Raw genomic sequence first — 19428 nt, forward strand, 5'->3', positions numbered from 1 at the left:
ACAGTATACATATTGAATTTAGCAGTGGGTAGTAGTGTAGAGCAAGTGACAAGGAAAGGACAGCATCAGCAGACGGGTCAAATTTCTTTTAAGTGTACTATATTTCCTTGCATGTCCATTCTACCATTTTAAAACAACCCCGGTTGTCAAAATCTCACTTGTTTTATATAGAATTTTACACACATCTCAATGTCATTATTCTCTACCTTAGAAATAGGTTAGACCAAACAAGATAATCGAAACAAATAAACAGGAATAAAATTATTCATCCAATTGACAGACTCGTTTACACAGCTAAATGATTTGAAAAGTAAAACACTGCATATAGTACAACTCAAACGTTACTTTAAAGAAAATAAACAATACTATCAAAAGGAAAAAACCCTTCATTTGGTTGTGCCCAGTGAATCAATCACTGACCTCATGACCTTATATAAACAGGAAGTGCTGGGTTGGCCCCTCCCACACACCTGCTTTGGATATATGACCAGAACAAAGGGACAGACAAAGGTAAGTATAGCCAAAGCAACATAAGCAAACATAATTTACCAGAAATTTACCTGTCAACAGAAGAAGAGTCAAATCACCTGATGGTTAAGTAGTATTTGCTTTAAAAGAATATGCGTGCATATAATATAATGCTACCACAAACAAACCCGGGATAGTATTTAGAGTAAAGTTACACCAGCAATATCTAAAATAAAGCGTTACGGCCAACTGTGAAATAACATGGGATAAATTATCAAGATGTTTAAGGAACAAGAGGTAAATAAGTTCTACCACTTTTGGATTTTTGGCTTCACAACCCCCCTTCATGGTTCATGCACGTCGAAGTTCAGTTTGCTCTTCGTGGCATTTCATTCCAATGACACAAAATGCCATCATGTGATGGCGTTGCTGGATCCACTGTCCACCCAGTGTGTGATGACCCTCCTACAGGATTGCCCCCGCCCAAGGGAAATACACCGCTCTCAAGGGCACTGCTTCTGAGGTGCTACTCCCTCTCTGATGAAGAGCAGGCTGAGAAACTCCTCTCTCTCGCGCCTGGGTGATGGTACCGCTCTTGGAGAGCATGCTGTCCTTGCTAGGAACAAATGACGGAGGATTCCTCTTCACCTACCTCTTCCTCTGCCAGCTCCAGTGCGACCTGGCCTTGCCAACTCCCTGCTGCTGGCTGCGAAGGATTACCACTTGCGACTATGGAGCGCCTGGGCATTGTGCAGTGCCTGGGCTTCCCCGTTACAAATGGTGGCCAAATCTGACGGTGGGAGGCGGCCTTATGAGAATTTTCGCCGTCTTAATAACGTCACAGCAAACAATCGCTATCCCATTCCCCACATCCAGGATTTTTCCGTCCATCTTCACGGGACCTTGATTTTTTTTGTAAGATTGATTTAGTACATGGGTATCACCAGGTTCCCATGCGTGCTGAGGATGTCCCCAAAGCCGCCATAATTACTCCGTTTGGCCTTTTTGAGTTTTTGCGCTTGCCTTTCAGCCTGAAAGATGCCACCCAAACGTTTGATGGTCTTGGTCTTGCGCGGGCTGTGTTTCGTTTTTGTATATCTAGATGATATCCCGGCGGCCAGCAGTTCGAAGAGACAGCACACGTCCCATCTGCGTCAGGTTTTTCAGCGCTTGGCTGCATGTGGCCTAATCATTAACCCGTCTAAATGCCAGTTTGGGTTGCTAATTCTAGACTTCCTGGGACACTGTATTTCCGCTGAGAGTGCGGTTCCATTGCCAAAGAAATTTGGGCTGTTCAAGACTTTCCGCTTCCGACATCTATTAAAGCACTGCAGGAATTTTGGGGGATGGGAAATTTTTACAACCATTTTCTCCACAGAGTGGCACACCTGCTGCAGCCGCTATATGGCGCATTGAAGAGTAAAAAGGCTAATGTCTACAAGTGCAAAAAATAGGATGGTTGGTCACCCTACCCCTATGGCCACCCCTATGAAAAAAAATCTGGATGCGCCCCTGCTGCCCGACAGTTTTAAAATTAAAGTGACTGAAGGTGACTAAATAACTGCAAGTGACTAAAAGTGAATAAAGTGTCAGCAGTGTAAGAAGAGTGTAGTTTATGGGTGTGGGAAATGTTCTTATCGGCTGGAGTTAAAAAGCAGAGTGGTTTTGGGGACAAAGGTGGCTCTCCTCCTCTCAGTCCTGCAGGAAATGCAGCGGAGGCGTCGTCCAGAGGGGAGCCATTGAAATGTGGGGTGAAGAATGTGAGTGGGGTTGTTGATGATTTTGGCTGCCTGTCTGAAAACCTGTGCCAGAGTTCTGACAGGCAGGCCAATGATTTTAGAGCACACTGATGCAGTGTGCTGCAGTCTGTTCCTGTTCTGGAGGCTGAGGGAGTGGAAACAGCAGGTGATGGACAAGGTCATGATGCTTTCCAGGAAGGCATAGTAGAAAGTCATGATGGGTGTGCTGACTCCAAAGGAGTTGAGTTTCCTAAGAAGGTATAGCTGTTGGTGGCACCTCCTGAGAATCTCCTCTGTGTTGGCAGAGAATTTCAGGAGGTTGTCAAAGATGCTTCCCAGGTATTTGTACTCCTCAACTACCTCCACTGGCTTCCCATGGATGGTGGTGGTGACTGAAGCAGCCAGATCCCTGTGCATACTGGAGAAGGTCACCACCATCTCCTTGGTTTTGCTCACGTTCAATTCAAATTTAGAGCTGTCACACCACTGTACAAACTCCTGCAGAGCGGGCCCGTGGTGTCATGAGGGGCCTGACAGCAGTGACAGGAGAACTGTGTCGTCAGCATATTTCACCAGGTGACAGTTGGGCTATGTGGATCTGCAGTCATCGGTGTAGAGGATGAAGAGCAGGGGGGAGAGCTCACAGCCCTGGGGGGAGCCAGTGCAGGTGGAACAGAGACCAGAAAGAGACTTGTTGACCTGAACTTTCTGAGTCCTGTTGGTCAAAAAGTCCAAAATCCACAGGATTAGCTGATCATCCAGGTGAAATCAGGTGGAAAGTTTAGTGGCCAGGATATGAGGCTGCAGAGTGTTGAACGCTGATGAGAAATCTGCAAACCGAAGTCTGGCAGAGGAGTCAGGGAGCTCCAGATGTTTGTGGATGGAGTCCAAGATGAAGATTTTGGCATCATTGACACCTCTGCATGCACGGTAAGCAAACTGGAGTGGGTCCATCAGGGGGTCAATTGCTCTTACGATGTGCTGTTTTATGATCTTCTCCATGGCCTTCATCATCAGGGAGGTGAGGGCCACAGGACGGAGATCATTCAGAGACTTTGGGTTGTTTCTTTTGGGGATGGGGATGACTGTGGAGTGTTTCCACAGCTGGGGGACGGTGTGACTGTCAATTGAGTGTTGAAACAGAGTCCAGAACACACTTCCTAGTTGCACTGCACAGTGCCTCAGAACTCGACTGCTGATGTTGTCAGGGCCGGGTGAGCTCTTCTCCCTGGTCCTCCTGAGGGCTCTCACCACATCTTCAGTCCTGAAGGTGAGTGCAGAGCTGCCAGGTTTGAGTGAGGATCTGAACTCTTTAAGCTGGGCCGTGTTGTCCGTCTCAAACCTGGTGTAGAACGCGTTGAGGTCGTCAGGGAGGGAGGAGGGGTTGCTGCCCTCCACCTGGATGGTAACCTGGTATACCACTGGCCACGTCGGTGGTCCGACGCACTTTGTGGCCGATGGGACTGGCCTGAAGTGCCTCTGCGCACCTTACACGCTGACAGTGGCCCATTCATTCGTTTTCATTACTGACACTAGATTGCCCAATCAAACCTCTTAAAAGCCCCTCAAGTGTTGTGAGGGGTCTCTCCCCTCCCTTCGCTGTCCGCTAGTGTGCGCCGTGTAGAAAAAGTTAAGCACGAAAGTGGCCAAAAGGTGGAGTAGTAGGCTGAGAGAAAACAATATAAAAAACCAAAAATAAATGCAGCAAATGTGTAAAATTAAGGACTGCTGCATCAGCTGCGGAGAAATAAGGAAGCGACTGAGGAAGCTGAAATGAACGTGGTGAGAAATTAGATGGAGGGAGAGATTAACAGGATTCAGGCAAAATGAATGGCTACTTTGGTGAAAAGCTAAGTGTAGCTTTTAATTATTGTCACGTGCTGCATGACTAACCCAACAACAACTGTACCAACCTGATTTAAACCTGTTTCAATACCAGTTATTTGGCCGCCTGGACCAAAAATGCCACGGCCGATTTTTATTTTTTTTATTTTTTGTCTCAGTCCAGCCCTGATGGCATCCTTGTCATATGAGTCAAATCAGAACGATTTCTTTAAACACCGCTAATAAATAAAACACAGAAATTCTATTTAATGTGTAGCAGTTATTCAATTTATATGATCAACTTAGCTTCAGGTAAAATATTGAATTCATTTTTGCACAAAATGACTTTGTGGATAAACCGGATCACTGATGGTGCTGACACAGCGAATGCTACTAAAAGTCTAAACAATGATGACTGCACACAAAAACAGGGAGAAGCTTTCCTCCTTCCGTTCTTTTGTCATTATCCCTGTTTGCGTGTGACCTGTCACGCACTTCCCTCGTGTGTGTTAGTTTGGTTTCAGGTAGAGAGATTATGTATGTAACTGGTTTCTGCCTGTGGTCCACTGCGTGTGCGCAAGTGCGCTTTTGAGTCACACGTACAGGGTGGGAGGAGTGACTTCCGCAGGAGCTGTGAACTGCGTACAACACGGCAGCGTAAAGTCCGAAGTTGTTTATCCATTTGGACTGCGTGCTGCACACCCAAACGAATCCAGGTAATGACGGATAGTCCGAATATATTTAAGCGACTTTAATTTTGTGATTTATGTAAAAACGTGTCGCGCTTTATATTCAAATATATTATAGCAGGGTGGTTTATGTTACATTAGCGGATTTTTATTCTTTTAAAAACAAAATTTACCGAATGTATCGAATATTAGGTTCAAGGAAATAACGCGAAAAAATTTACTTTCGTTTTCCGCCTCCTCAAGTCAGTTTCGTTTGTGCCTCACAGGCTCACTCACGTCAGTCCCATCATGGCCGAAGTGGACGAGTCTCAGTTTTCTATCATGAGTCTGGAGGATGAGCTGACCTGCAGCATCTGTCTGAGCACCTTTGACTGTCCGGTGACCATCCCCTGCGGACACAACTTCTGCCAGGACTGCCTGCTCGCCACATGGAAGGAGTCGTACAGCTGCCCTCAGTGTCGGACCCTGTTCGCCACCAGACCCGAGCTGAAGAAAAACACGGTCCTCACCGCCGTCGTGGAGACCTTTAAAGTGAGATCGAGCAAGAACGAACCCAACCTGACTGCAGAGGAGAGCCAAGTGAAGAAAAAGGAGATCCTCCGCTGTGATACCTGCATGGAAACAGAGGCGTCGAAGACCTGCCTCACCTGCATGGCGTCTTACTGTGAGGAGCACCTGCGCCCTCACCGGGAAAATCCTATTTTCCGTCTGCACAGCTTGAGCGAGCCTGTCGGGGACCTGTTGGAGCGCATCTGCCCCGACCACCACAAGCTGATGGAGCTCTTCTGCACCCAGCATGATCGGCCAATCTGCAGCTTCTGCCTCCAGCAGGTCCACAAAGGATGTTCCTTCACAACCCCTGATGAACAAAGGAGCCGGAAAGAGGTGTGTGTTTGTCAGTATTCACCTGAGAAGTTTAAAGAGCCACATCTAAACAAAGATGGGTTTATTTTTCCTGTTAAAACATAATTATGTCTTAGTTTCTGTATTTTCATCAGGATGGCTAGCCTGAGTTTCACGTACTTGAGAAAAGTGGTAGATGCCATGGATGAGTAGTTGTTCCAGTTCCACTTTTCAATCCATCAATCAAAATTTATTTATATAGCACATTTAAAAACAACAGTTTTGATCAAAGTGCGTCACAAGTTAGGAAATAAATAAAATAAGACAAAATTACCAAACAATACAAGACAAGACAAACATAGAAACCAACCAAATGATAATCAAACTATTTTACGTCAGAGCCAGAGTAAAAAGATGGGTCTTTAAACGAGATTTAAAAGACTGAACAGTCTCAGAAGAGCGAATGGCAATCGGGAGGTTGTTCCACAGTCTAGGAGCTGCAATAGACTGGACTTTTGTCCAGTACCTGGATACAGTCTATGGATGTAGCTATCATGACATCTCCCACTATTTATAAGAGTCCTGCAAAGCCTCAAGCTGTGTAGTTTTCCAGATGTCACAGATCTAGATAAGAAACTGAAACACGGATGATTATTGAATAACATATGCCTAGCCTGATTCATCCTCCTTTCTGACAGCAAATAGGACCATAATTCACAAAATGAGCATCATATTTTATTCATTAAGAGCTCAAACTAGCAATTTAAACCAGTGACCAGTAAAATGTGTACTGAGCTGAAGTAAGCTTCAGCTTGGTACTCAGTTGTAATGGAAAACGACTGAAATCAAGTAGAGTAAAGTTGAGTCGAGGCGAGTAGGTTCTAATGGAAAAGAGATGTTAGACATGGCCTTTACTTTTCAGACATGGAAGCTACGTCCATCTTTTAACTCAGTTGTAGCAGTGCCTTGTGGACAACTCAGAACAGATCTTTGCATTCACCCACGCAGATCCTCAAATAGTATAGGGCCTACAAACCGCACTCTACAACCTGATGAGGTCGAGTAGTCATTCCTACGTTTTGAATGTCCGTTTGGAGGCTCAGAAGGATCCATACATAATTGCTACATCATAGTGTGGCATTTCACAGAAACACAGGTGTTTGCACAGAGCCTTACGTTTACCTAAGAGACAAAATTGATGAACCTTAGTAGTCCTTGCACAACTGCAGATGCAGAAACTAAGGCTACGTTCACACTGCAGGTCTTGATGCTCAATTCCGATTTTTTTTTGATCAAATCCGATTTATTTTTTTATTTTTTTTTTATTTTTTGTCTGCTTGTTCACACTACAAATAAAATGCGACAGCAAACGCGCTCTAGTGTGAACGCTCAAAGCGGCCCGCAATGCGCAAAAGAAGACTTCACACACAACGCGCTCTGTTTAGACCCAGACCAAACAATATTGTTTGACTGATGGCCCTTAATATAAAGACGTCGGACTTTACGTTTCCCAATTTTTGCTTTAAGTTATTTTGTTATTTACATAATAATGTAAATAACCTAATAATGATCCTTATTGCTGTTTTAGAGGAGTGGTGCTTCAAAGGATAGTTGCAGATTTCTGTCAGAATCTTCAGATTATACAGTACAAATAAAATGTTCACGTTGTCTTCCCAACAGTTTCACTGGATGGCCAGGAAGCGTTCGCGATGTCTTCTCTGGTGCTAATAATTGGCGTCTGTCTTGTGTCGGTGACGTAAAAGACAGATTTAATGACCGTTCAAACAGCAGTCGCTTTCTAAAACATCGGATATGTATCGGATTCAGTACCACATACGAAAGTGACCCAGATCGGATTTGAAAATATCGTATTTGTGCCGTTCACACTGTCACACCATTATCGGATATGGGTCGCATAGGGTCAAAAAAAATCGGATTTGATGCGCTTTCGCCTGCAGTGTGAACGTAGCCTAATACTGGCAGGTGTCTCACAGTTTGAGAACTGCTTTAAAATATGAATGAGTGGAATTCCTTTTTAGCTGCTCACAGCTTTAAAATTTTGGGTTGCACGTCTGTTATCTTTCGATATTGGTTATGCTGTCATTAGAATATCTGAATTATGAAAAGAGAGACTTGATAACCTGAGTATAACCATAGCATCCATTTAGGAGTTTACCCTCATTGTGAAGCCAGAAAGCCAAGGTTACGGCCAAAGTTATCACTTATGCCAAAAAATTTTTTTTTTTTAATTTATTTTTTTTTTTTTTGTAAAGAGACAGGGCTAAAGTAAGTGACTGTATCATGTTTCCCTCTTTGCAGTCTGACCTGAGGAGCAATTTGGGTTTGCTAGATGGGAAGATTGTGAAAAATGAGACCATCATATTTGAAATGAAGGACATGCAGAACAAGCTAAAGGTAAGACTTCTCATAAGCAAAAACAAAGATGAGGCTAAAGGAACATTTTGTATTACTTTGAATTATTTCTTTGCTGATCCAGTTATGAATGTTTTCTCACTCCTGTCCTCCAGGACTTGGCGACCAGCAGGAAGAGAGCTTTGACAGCTGAGTATCAGCAGATGAAGGAGATGTTGGTCCAAGATGAGCGCGAAGCTCTGAACGCAGTGGACCGAGAGGTGGAAACTGGTCAGACCAAACTCAGAGTTCTTATGAAGAAGTTTGGTGACAACGTTGACAACATGACGAAAGCTAAAGAAGAAATCCACAGCCTGCTGAGTCGCTCTCAAACCCAGGCCTTCCTGCAGGTGGGACGTCTGTGATTGTTAATTCATACAGCTGCTAGTAATGATAACATACTAACACATGATAAAAAGTGAGTAATGGTTCTAAAACAGACCTGAATCACGATAAAAGCAGCCGCACCCTCATGTTGCCTTTCCCCTTCCTGCAGTGTGAGCCGTAATTTACAAAGTGAACAGCATGTTCATTTTGCTTGGCAAAGTATAAGAATACCAACTTGACCCATTCAATCGTAGACTGATATCAGGGTCTGGCCCTCTACTAGTTAAATGTTCTGTGTGGAAAATTGCTGGAAGAATTTCAAACACCCCACTTACTTTGATGACGAATGGCTTTTGTTTCCAAGGAACAGAGGGGGTAACGAATAAGGTCCATGGTGATGTTGGCCAAGAATTTCATAGTCGGTGTGTCTCGAATCTAAAATGCCAAGCAAACCACATTTCAGAACCTTGGACCTTGATGTTTGAGTTTTATTGCTTGAAAATGGGTGAAATGTATCAAATGGGAATTTTAAAAAAAGTTGACCGTTTCCCTATGACCCCAAAAAAATAGCAAAAATTCAAAGAAGAATTCCTTGGCTATCATAACTCTAATCGCTTCCCCTCTGTTTTGGAGAACCAACCATTGCCTTTATTATGAAAAGCTTTGATAGTTTTTTTTTTTTTTTTCCTAAACATGTTAGAATATTTCAGGCTCCTTGAGCTCCCTAAACGGCACTTACGACCTTTAGGCCACAGATCTGTCGGGCTTATGGGGCTAGGTCAGTTTTAAATGAGGTAGTGTTTTAAATGTTGGGTGGCAGCACACCCAACATCGGTTATGGATAGACACTTTAAACAAGAAGTTAGGGTTAGGTCAAGCTGTTGGGTTGGCTTTAAATGCCATTGTTGGTTCGGGTTGGACACCAAACCCAACCTGTTGAAGGTCAGGTTAAACAATTGGGTCACATAATTGAGTTTTGTAAGCTAGGTTTGGGTACAAAGCCTAGGTGACTGGGCTTAGGTTCAGAGTCGGCAGCAGACCATTTAAACTTGAGGGGCAACTAACTGTAAACAGGAGAGTATTTGGCTTACGTCTCTCTGCTGTTCCAACCAAAAACAACCATATACACCTAATATACTCACAGAGAAATGTAACCACCCAAAATGATAAAAGCCCCAACCAGTCAGGGCACATAGTTGCCCCTCCTTGAGCCTGCTTCTGGCGTAGGGTTCTTCCTGTTAAAAGGGAGTTTTACTTTCCCACAGTCACAGAGTTGTTGGAGTTTTCTCTGCTTTATTTTAGTGTCCTAACCTTACAATATAAAGCACATTGAAGCAAATGTTTTTGTGATCTGGTGCGATATAAATAAAACACTCCCTATATATGTTTTATTCAGCGAGACTCGAAACTAGCAAATGAGGTCCTACAATCAGCAGTAAAGCATTTAGAACCAAACTCGTTAAAAGTCAGAGGAGTCTCCGCTTGCTAGGCATTGTCAGCAACGTCTAATCAATATATTGCATGTAAATAGTATTGTTTGGGGATGATGGCTGCCCCCACCTGAGCCTGGTTCTGCTGGAGGTTCCTGTTAAAAGGGAGTTTTTCCTTCCCACTGTCACCACCTGCTCATAGGGGGTCGTTTGATTGTTGTGGGTTTCTCTGTATTATTGTAGGGTCTTTATGTTGCAACATAAAGCCCCATGAGTCAACTGTATTTTGGATTTGGTGCTATATAAGTCAAATATAATTTAATTCTAAACAATTGTTGTTCTCTAACAGAGATGTGATTTCTGATTTTATGATAGTTGTGTTAGAGGGATATTTTAACACAACCATCACAAAAACCCCACATGTGTACACATAGATCTGTTTGTTTATTATAAATGTATTACATCACATAGTAGTTTATTACATTTTGTAAAAGGGGATATGATTATCTTGACTGAGCGTACAACATTGTGTTCCTCTCTTCTCAGGCACCATTTAACCTCCCCCAAGCTATTAACTTTGAGCCTTACTCCCCTAAAATCAGCCTGGACTCCAAGAAGGTTTTGGCATCACAGGCCTTTGCTGCTGCCCTGAAGCAGCATCTGACAGAGATCTTCAAACAGCCCGTCGAGAGCCGACTACCATTAAATACACCAGGTGAGTGCATGGACCCGTTTTGTCTGACGTTTTAAAGTTTAAGGTTCATTGAGGAAGTTTAGTGAAGATGGTGTCCAATTTTGTTGCAGAAGTTAACCCTGATATTTTGGCAGCTGGTGAGTTGTTTCATGTGGGGACCAATGAAAACAGGATTCCAATCAAACTGCTCAAAAATTTAAGGGAACACTTAAATCGTGTATCGGATCTTGTTGAAGGAAAATTTCAAGTTGAACATCTTTACTGAGAGCAGGATAAAAATCACACCAACTATCAAGGCAGTTAATATTGTTCAAGTGTTCCCTTAATTTTTTTCTGAACAGTATATTTTGAAAATACTCAAATTGATACCGCGTTCTGTGGTCGAGGTTGAATACATTAAGTGTTGATAAAGAGTCAATACTGTAATGACTCAATGTTCATGCTTTCATTGAAAAACCAGGTTCAGCCTACACTACTCTGTGGTCTACAGTGGGGTCTCCACTGGGCTCCGGAAATTTATTGGAATATGGTAAGTCAATTCATCTGTCCAGTACCAGGTTTATAAAACAAGATTTTTATAACCGGTCAAGCATAAATGTCTGTTCTTTTATTTACTGCTTCTTCAGAGGTGGAGTCCAGTCCAGGTCACCTTAAACTCCCCAGGTCTCACAGTCCAGGTCCTCAGGCCAAAACAGCCCAGAAGAAAAAGACTCCAAGTATGAAAATGCTTTCATTTTCATTTTGTGTTGCCGTCTTGTGGTTGAACTATATTGTCGATACTGAGCACATAATGATATGTTTGTGGAGATTTTTCATTATTTTAGTTGTATGGTCATGCAGTTTTTTTAATGAACTACAGGTGTACAGGAAATGACTTTAGCCTCTGCATTTACTGATGTGACTTGTACAGTACCACCATTAATAATGATAAATTATTCAGACATTTTATATTCATGCATTATTTGTAATTTAACTCATAGTTCAAAGAATTTAGTTAATTCACTTCATGAAATCAGTCCAGATTTGTAGTGTTTGATAAGGAAAAATGTCATCTTCCATTTAATTGGCACAGCAACTCAAAAACCAGCAAAATGTCTATAAATGTTATTCATATCTAATAAGACTAAAATAGATTTTATTGTAATCCTAAATTCTGTTATTTGTTTTGACTTCTGTGATTTGCAGTCAGCACAGAGGGCTGTCAAAGTCTCTTATTGTGAAAGGCAATGACAGGAAGAAGCACTTTTATTGCACAGAAATGGGTTTCTGGTATGGGTCAGGCAACAGCCATTAAAGAAGTATTCCTCTACATCAGTGATTCCCAGAGTGTGGGCTGGGACCCCCTGGTGGGCTGCAAGAAAATGTAATCCCATTACATTAGAAAATGTATTGTGTGACCCAGTGGCACTTGGGTTGCACATTGACCTTTACACTTTGCGTATGACTGCGTGGCATTATCAATTTATAGCCAACAGCCTGTGTTGTTTATGGTTATTGGGTTTTTTTAATAGCATTTTTTAGTAAATACATCTTTTTATCTATATTTAGCATTATCTTATCTTGGGGCAGCACGGTGGAACAGTGGTTAGCACTGTTGCCGCACAGCAAGAAGGTCCTGAGTTAAAATCCACCGTCAGGCTGGGGTATTTCTGTGTAGAGTTCGCATGTTCTCCCCGTGTTTGCATGGTACTCCGGGGACGCCATTAAAGACACGCAGTTTGCGGGGATGGGTTAATTGATTAATCTAAATTGCCCATATGTGTGAATGTCGGAGTGATTGTGAGCGCGACTGGTTGTCTGTCTCTGTGTGTTGGCCCTGCGATAGACTGGCGACCTGTCCAGGGTGTACCCTGCCTCTCGCCCTATGACAGCTGGGATAGGCTCCAGCAACGCTGTAAAGGATAAGCGAATGATGGATGGATCTCTTTATCTTGTATTTTGATCAGTGAAAATTTAGATTGAGTGGGAGAGATGGGATTTTCTTGTTTAAGTTGGCTGCAGAACTCTTGACTTTGGGAATGACTGTTCTACATGTTTGCTTCACATTTGTACTGCGCTTAATTTGAAGCTCCTCTCTAAATGAATGGGAGCAGTTCCATACTGTAAATTTGTTAGTCAACAGGATAAAAAAAAAAAAAAAACTCCCACATATTTGGAATCATCATTCATTTCTGATTTAAAAAAAGCCTTTAAAAATATTTATACTTGTAATTTAATATTTGTACTTTCTACTGTGCACATGCAGCTGTCTGCAGCTTCATTAGTGGCTCATTTCAGAATGCTGATGTCTGACTCACCCACTGAGCACACAGAAAGCTGAGGCAAAATATGCTTTCCTATATCATTACAATAAAAAGCAGATATACCTGATATCACTGTTTACATGGGTGAAACTACACAAATGGCTCACTTGCTTCCTGGTTTGACTCTTGAATGAGGGGGGACAAAAGACCGTCGTTGCTGTTACAAAATCCTCCCACAAATTTGAGGTCCATGCCGCTCTTTCGTTTAAGAGTTTGTCTCTTAAATCTGATATATGCACATTTAATTTTATAAATACTTCTCTTGTTTTTCTAGAACCCAAACCAAAAAATCCTCAGACCACTGGGGACGGTATGGGTGATAAAAATACTGGCCGTTCAATGGAAAACCTGTTGGAGTTTGGAGGGAAACCCAGAGGCCGTACTCCTGCAGCTGAACCTAAACAGAAACCAGGTAAACATCAGATTTTTGCGTTTTATGCTAAACCTTGCTTAAAGCTCAGAAATGGACTAGTTTATGGGAGCCTGTTCCTGTTGTTTGAGATCTAATCGCATTTGTCTTTAATTGTAGAAACTACAGATATTCCCCCAGACATAAGCACAGCTGAAAAGAGAAGTGAACTACTGAAATGTAAGTGTAGCAGGTGTCTTTCCATCATGTGGTAACAGCAGCTGTGGCTGTTGTGAAATGATCTTTCTTTTTGTCCGTTCCAGATGGCACAGTACTCACCTTCAATCCAAGGACCGCCCATAAACGCATCGCGCTGACTGAGAACTTCACTAAGGCCTCGGTGTCAGACGATCACATAAACTACCCCGACTGCCCCGAACGCTTTGCTGTCTGCTCCCAGGTGCTCGCCTCCAAGGGTTTCTCTACAGGGCGCCATTACTGGGAAGTGCGACTGAGCAGCAGTAACTTCGTTGGCATAGGCTTGGCTTACAACAGCATCGACCGCAAAGGCCCCACCAGTCGACTGGGCCGCAACGCCCAGTCCTGGTGCGTCGAGTGGTTTAATGTCAAGTTGTCAGTCTGGCATAACAGCAGCGAGACCGTGCTTGTTAATCCAAATCCAAAGCGCGTAGGCGTGCTGTTGGATTGCGAGGCCGGCACTGCTACATTCTACAACGTGGCTGACAGGGCGTATCCCTTCCACTCCTTCATGTTCCCCTTCGCTCAGGCTGTCTATCCAGCCTTCTGGATTTTCTCGAGTGGCTCCTTCATTACTTTGTGCAAGCTGCAGCAATGAGTTTGCAGTCAGCCAGTCGGCTCTTTGTTAAAGGTGCCCAGTGGAGTTTTCTTGTAAACACGTCACTTATTGTCACTATGTAACTATACGTAACTGTAGAATATTCATTAAATTTTTTTTAGGTCTAAAAGTGCAGGAAAGAAATTTTGCAAAGCTAATTTATTAAAATGCATTATGTAATTAACAAGCTAATTATTATGGTTAACAAGCTGCCTTCTACTTAACTGCATGTGTAGGTGTTGGTCGCTGCATTTTTTTGGCTTGTTGGATTCATGAACTGGTTCAGTAAATAACCATGAAACTAAATTGAGGCATCATAAATTCTATGCATCAGTGCTGACAGTAGTTAGAAGCTCCACAGGGCACCTTTAATCAATCGCTCGTTATTACAGACTTAATCTACATAAAATTATATACAATTATTTAAATGGAGGAACAAAAAAAGATTGATTAGAAAAAGTAATTAGTTAGCAATAATTTTTTGAATGTTTTAAACACCAAAAAGTTGAACCACGATATTTTTCACATCAGGACCGATTATAGCTGCTCTCTGGGAACTATTTGTTCAGCTGTTGTTGAAGAGGAAAATGTTGTCTTTACACAACTGATTAGCATCTTTATTGACGTTTGATCAGGTTAAATATCACTGTCTCATAGAGATTTCTGTTACTGCTTTTCATGTACATCAGGGGTGTCAAACATGAGGCCCGTGGGCTAGGATTGGCCAAACAAAGATTCCAAACTGGCCCACTTTGGAAAATGTGAAGAAGGGCAAATATTTTGGACTCTTAACTGTATTTTCATAGGTTTTACAGCTTTTGCTGCGGGTATAGACCTTCCCCATGCCGATTCAGCTACATCAAAGTACATGGGTAACTGATAGACATGAGTAGAAATGTAATTATTTTTACAATGGGTCCACATAAAAAAAAATGCATTTTCTGTGAATTAATAAAAAATATTCTGTTTTATAATTACAGTCTGGGCAGTGAGCAATGAGCGCCTTCCTGTAATTATACACATTTATTAATTTTCATTTTAAGCCCAGAGACATGCTGACAGATTTCTGTTGTTTGCTGCAGCAGGACTTCCTTATGATGTAGAAAAAGAGATGTGCTTTTGAAACTGCATCTTTATACTGACAGAACTGGGAGTTTCACAGGTTCAGCCCACTTAAGATCAAAGTGGTCTGTATGTGGCTCACAGTGGGAAATGAGTTTGACATTCCTGATGTACTGTTGCTCTAGTTGCCAAATCTTGGGGCCGTTTCCAACTTTTTTTGAACCTCTGACCGCCCCATGTCCATCCACCCGTTTACAATAACGATGACATTGCCACAGCACGTAATGTTAATGCCTAAGTTAGGCAGCAAAGCATTCTTGTTGCAATCAGTGCTGTCAATGCACTCTCCTGCTACTGAGTGATAATTTCTTGGTGGTATTTGAGGGTAATAAAACGTTCAGCTACACGTGTGCATCCAAATACTTGCTGTGCAATGCGTGTAGCTGTACTTGCCAATCTCAAAATGGCAAGTGGGAGAACAGAAATGCTCGATTTGAGACGCAGAATGTGAATGTCCTGATTAGTAGTGCTTTCTGCTAATAACGTCTGTAAGATCTGAGGAATATATGGCAGCGGTTTCTCGGTCCTATCTGACAGTACTAGTAGACAGAGTTACGCAAACAACCGAAGTGGGTATCAAGAGTTAATAGCATGTCATATCTGATGTTATTAACTTTTATTATCTGTGCTGGATGTGATATTCAGCAGCTGATTCATTTAAATGAATTTGTCTCAAAACGCAGGTAATGCACTATATCCTGTATTTTTCTAGTGACTGTGAAGCAAATATGTGTTCAAGTCACTTTAAGAAAAGTATTTAAAAACAAAGTTTGCTTTTAAAACTGCATCAAGTCAAAATGAAATGTCTTGGTGTCGAGAGAAAGCAGGATAGAAAACAACATCAGACCTAAACTCAAAAGATAAAAACCATATAAATGTATGTTGGTTTTTTTTAATGTATACAATAATTTCACTTTCAATGGTGTCAGGGTTTCCTTGTGGTGTTTTTATTTTTCGGAGAGTTTATTTATTTCCTGCTTTTTCTGCAGTTCTTGCAGAACACACACATACAGTGTGTGTCCTGTGCAGGTTATGTATCGTGCACTGTTGAACAGATGTGACTACAGCTGGATCAAGCAGGGAGTCTACCTGTGACGCACATGTTTGCATAGTGTTTCGATATCAATTCTGCATGTGGAGACTTTGTTTTAGAGTGTGGGAACTGAGGTTCTAAGACTGGGTGATGCAGCGGTTTTTCATGATATGAACAATGTGTGGTGACTTTAAAGATTTGCCTCAGCGTTACGTTACAAAAATGCTCAAATCTGTCCAAACTGTAAACGAAGAAATTATTTGTAAATACCTGACATCTGAAGATTGATATGAAGCTAGAGTGACTTCCATTTGTCAGTTTCTAAAATATGTTTCTGTGACATGATTGGCTGCTTAATGTGCACAAGCACCGCACATGTCATGGAAATTTTATCAGCATAAGAGAATCTATGCTGTAGCTTGTATCACCCAGCTCCAAATGCTCACTTCTTTCAACTGATGGGAACAGAAGCCATGTTTCCTCTGTTTTCATCATGTTCTGAAAGTCTCTCTCCTCTTTTGTATTTGGGTTGTTTTTATGGCAAGAGTCACCGATTATCTGCAGCTGATCAGATCCTGGATTTGATCTTGGGATATCATGCTTGCATGGGATGCCCCATAGAAATAAAATGCTATACACGTTTTTCTATGGTAGGCATACTAAACTAACAAGCCATCAGAAAACCTTGTTGGCTTTAAAAAGGTGGAGGAAATGTAGCAAAACGTACGGTTTCAAAGGGGTAAATTATTTGTTGTAGCAAAGTTTACTCCGGCCTGTAAGAACAACGACTCTCTTCCTGATGTGGCATACTCCAGTCCACCAGGTGTTAAAGTGTTTAATATAGTGATCACTTTAAGAGTCAGACGTGCATCTTATAGAAATGAGACTAAGTGTTGAACATCTTCGGTGTGCTTTAACAGTGAAGTTTGTGGTTCAGTCACAGCTCCTAACTTTGTTCTTTTTGACAAAGTTGGACAAACTTTACTATATTTAAAAGGTTCAAAAGACACTTTTGTTCAGACTGAGTGATAAGCAAGGAAAGGTTCACACAAACAGTGTGCAATCCATAAACTAAGTATAATTTTAGGTTGTACACTGATATTGGTGTACTGGATCTGATCCTGTGTGGTGCAATCAGCTTATCACAGTGGAGAAAGCATAGAAGGGTTTAAGAAACTATCAATACCTTTCCTGGACCGTGGTGACACTTGTGTACTCTTACTACCTTACGTTGAAATCACATAATAGTGGTGTATACAATTAATCAAAACATTTTTTTTTTTTTTTAACTTCCTGTAGTACTTTTCGAGTTTAAGCAGACTCCAGGACTGAGATGATTTGTTCTGTGTAAATTAGTGAATGTCAGCTTAACTGTAGTCTTTGCATCACACAGAAGTGTAGCAGTACGTGTGTTTCTGTAACGCTTCAGTGGTTAACCATCTTGTGCTCTTACTGTCTTTGAAAAAGTGCTTGTTAGTACATTATATTTAAGGTGTTCATGCTGTATTCTCTTGAATTGCTATATTGCATAATCAAAAACTGCATTGCAAGTTAACCAGTGAATATTGCTAATAAAGGGTTTTTCTGATTCTCAAATGGCTTTGTTTCTTTTAAAGACACTTTAAGCCAAATAAGATGCAGGTCAAAGAATTTTGCTCTTTTGCTGCCACATATCGACATCACCCGCCCACATCTCATGTCTAGTTCAGATGTTAGACCTGAGGCTGCCAGGAAGAGCAGCTGATTAATGCTGCCCTGTTATGGATGCCAGACTGTGGATTATATGGCGCTGATTAAGGCAAAGTTCTGACAACAGCTGCTTTTTTTGCACAATGTATATAAATGTGAATTTTACAAATTTTAAATAATATTTTTAAGACATTTAGACAGAGAATTATCTTCAGTTTGGATATCCACTTTGTCATAACGCAATCTTTCCCTTTCCTGTCATGATTTTCATAACTAACCTTTATAAATATTATTAAACACTATTATTTGTCTATTGTCACCTTGAATACTTCTCAAATGTATTTAAGCTGCTGTTTAATTGATCCTGTTATTCATTATAAACACTCTCAACCTGTGTTATATATTCTTTACCTGCCTAGTAGCTCCATATCCAACATCCTTTATCCAATATACACCATCCTTCCTCTGACACACACGCTTATCTCTCTAACTTTGACTACAAAACACTCAACCTCAGCTGTCTCGCTGATGTATTAATTACTAATCCTTCGGTTGTGCTCACGCAAACTTAAAATCTTAGCCTCTTCACCTCTGCCACCTTCGGCTTATCTTTTTTGTCAGTGCCACTGTTTCCAGCCCAGACCCATCACTGCAGGTCTCACTACCATATTTAAAACCTTCCCTTTCATTCTTGCTTTTATCATTCATACAAATCACCCTGACACTCATCTCCTCCCACTCCACCCTGTCCTCACCCCTCTTATGCCCTATCTGCTGCTGTAGATGGTTTACCCCAGGTATTTAAACTCATCCGCCTTCACTATTTTGACTCGTTGCATCTTCATTGTTACATCTGTCTCCCTCTCATTCACACACATGTATACCGTATTGCTACTACTAACTTTCATCACACTCCACTCCCGGGCATACCTCCACCTCTCCAGGCTTCAAGTCTCTGTGTGTTAACAACTAAAAGTACTTTAAAAAGTACTCATCTGAAGTATATTTGTTTTCCCATCCTTCCACCATCCAGTTTTTCTCCAAGATTGTATGAATATAACTAATGATCTCTTTAGTCATTTAAACATTAAAGCTTTTTCAGCTAATGGGGTTATTATCACAGCAGTATTCTGGAAGATCTTAAATATGTAAGCAAAAAAACCTGCATAAATAAAGATATAAAAGAGCTGGAGAAGTCATCAGTTAAAACTCAGCTGGCTGTCTTTCAGCATGTGATGCAGGGCCAGTGTCCTGTAGGTTTTAGATGTGTCCTTGATCCAACACAGCTGATTTAAATGATCTTCTCAACGTGTCTTAAAGTTCTCCAGAGGCCTGGTAATGAGCTAATCACTTGATTCAGGTGTGTTGACCCAGGGTGTTAACTAAAACCTGCAGGAAACAGGCCCTGGAGGCCTCGAGTTCCCCACCCCTGTATGCATTCATAGCCTGTTCCTTGTATTTATATATTAAATTAAATAATGTAATTAACAATCAAATGTTAAAAATGATTAAACATAAAGATCTTTCATTTTCTTTCCTAATGCTTGATTTCTTTGACAGCGCCCTAAAACAGGATATCAAATAAGTTAATATATCTGTCTATTCATTTATTCATTGTTCAGGTTGAATCTGTGTTTATGAAAAAATAAA

The 19428-nt window shown here is 41.5% G+C and overlaps 1 protein-coding gene across 2 annotated transcripts; it reads left to right on the forward strand.

The window, feature by feature from the left end:
* Nucleotides 1–465: 465 nt before the first annotated feature.
* Nucleotides 466–17685, forward strand: LOC113023618 (E3 ubiquitin/ISG15 ligase TRIM25-like). 2 transcript variants are annotated; one of them, XM_026169814.1, is made up of 10 exons: nt 466–510; nt 4987–5605; nt 7883–7978; nt 8092–8325; nt 10279–10447; nt 10887–10955; nt 11053–11142; nt 13004–13141; nt 13259–13318; nt 13402–17685. In XM_026169814.1, exons 2-10 carry the CDS (start codon nt 5009–5011, stop codon nt 13932–13934), a joined length of 1986 nt encoding a protein of 661 aa, XP_026025599.1. In that variant the 5' UTR covers nt 466–510; nt 4987–5008; the 3' UTR covers nt 13935–17685. The 2 variants fall into 2 exon arrangements, with proteins under 2 accessions (XP_026025599.1, XP_026025598.1); XM_026169813.1 differs by lacking the exon at nt 466–510 and adding an exon at nt 4613–4747.
* Nucleotides 17686–19428: the final 1743 nt, after the last annotated feature.

Source organism: Astatotilapia calliptera, chromosome 6, assembly GCF_900246225.1.
Source record: "Astatotilapia calliptera chromosome 6, fAstCal1.2, whole genome shotgun sequence".
Classification (NCBI taxonomy): Eukaryota; Metazoa; Chordata; class Actinopteri; order Cichliformes; family Cichlidae; genus Astatotilapia; species Astatotilapia calliptera.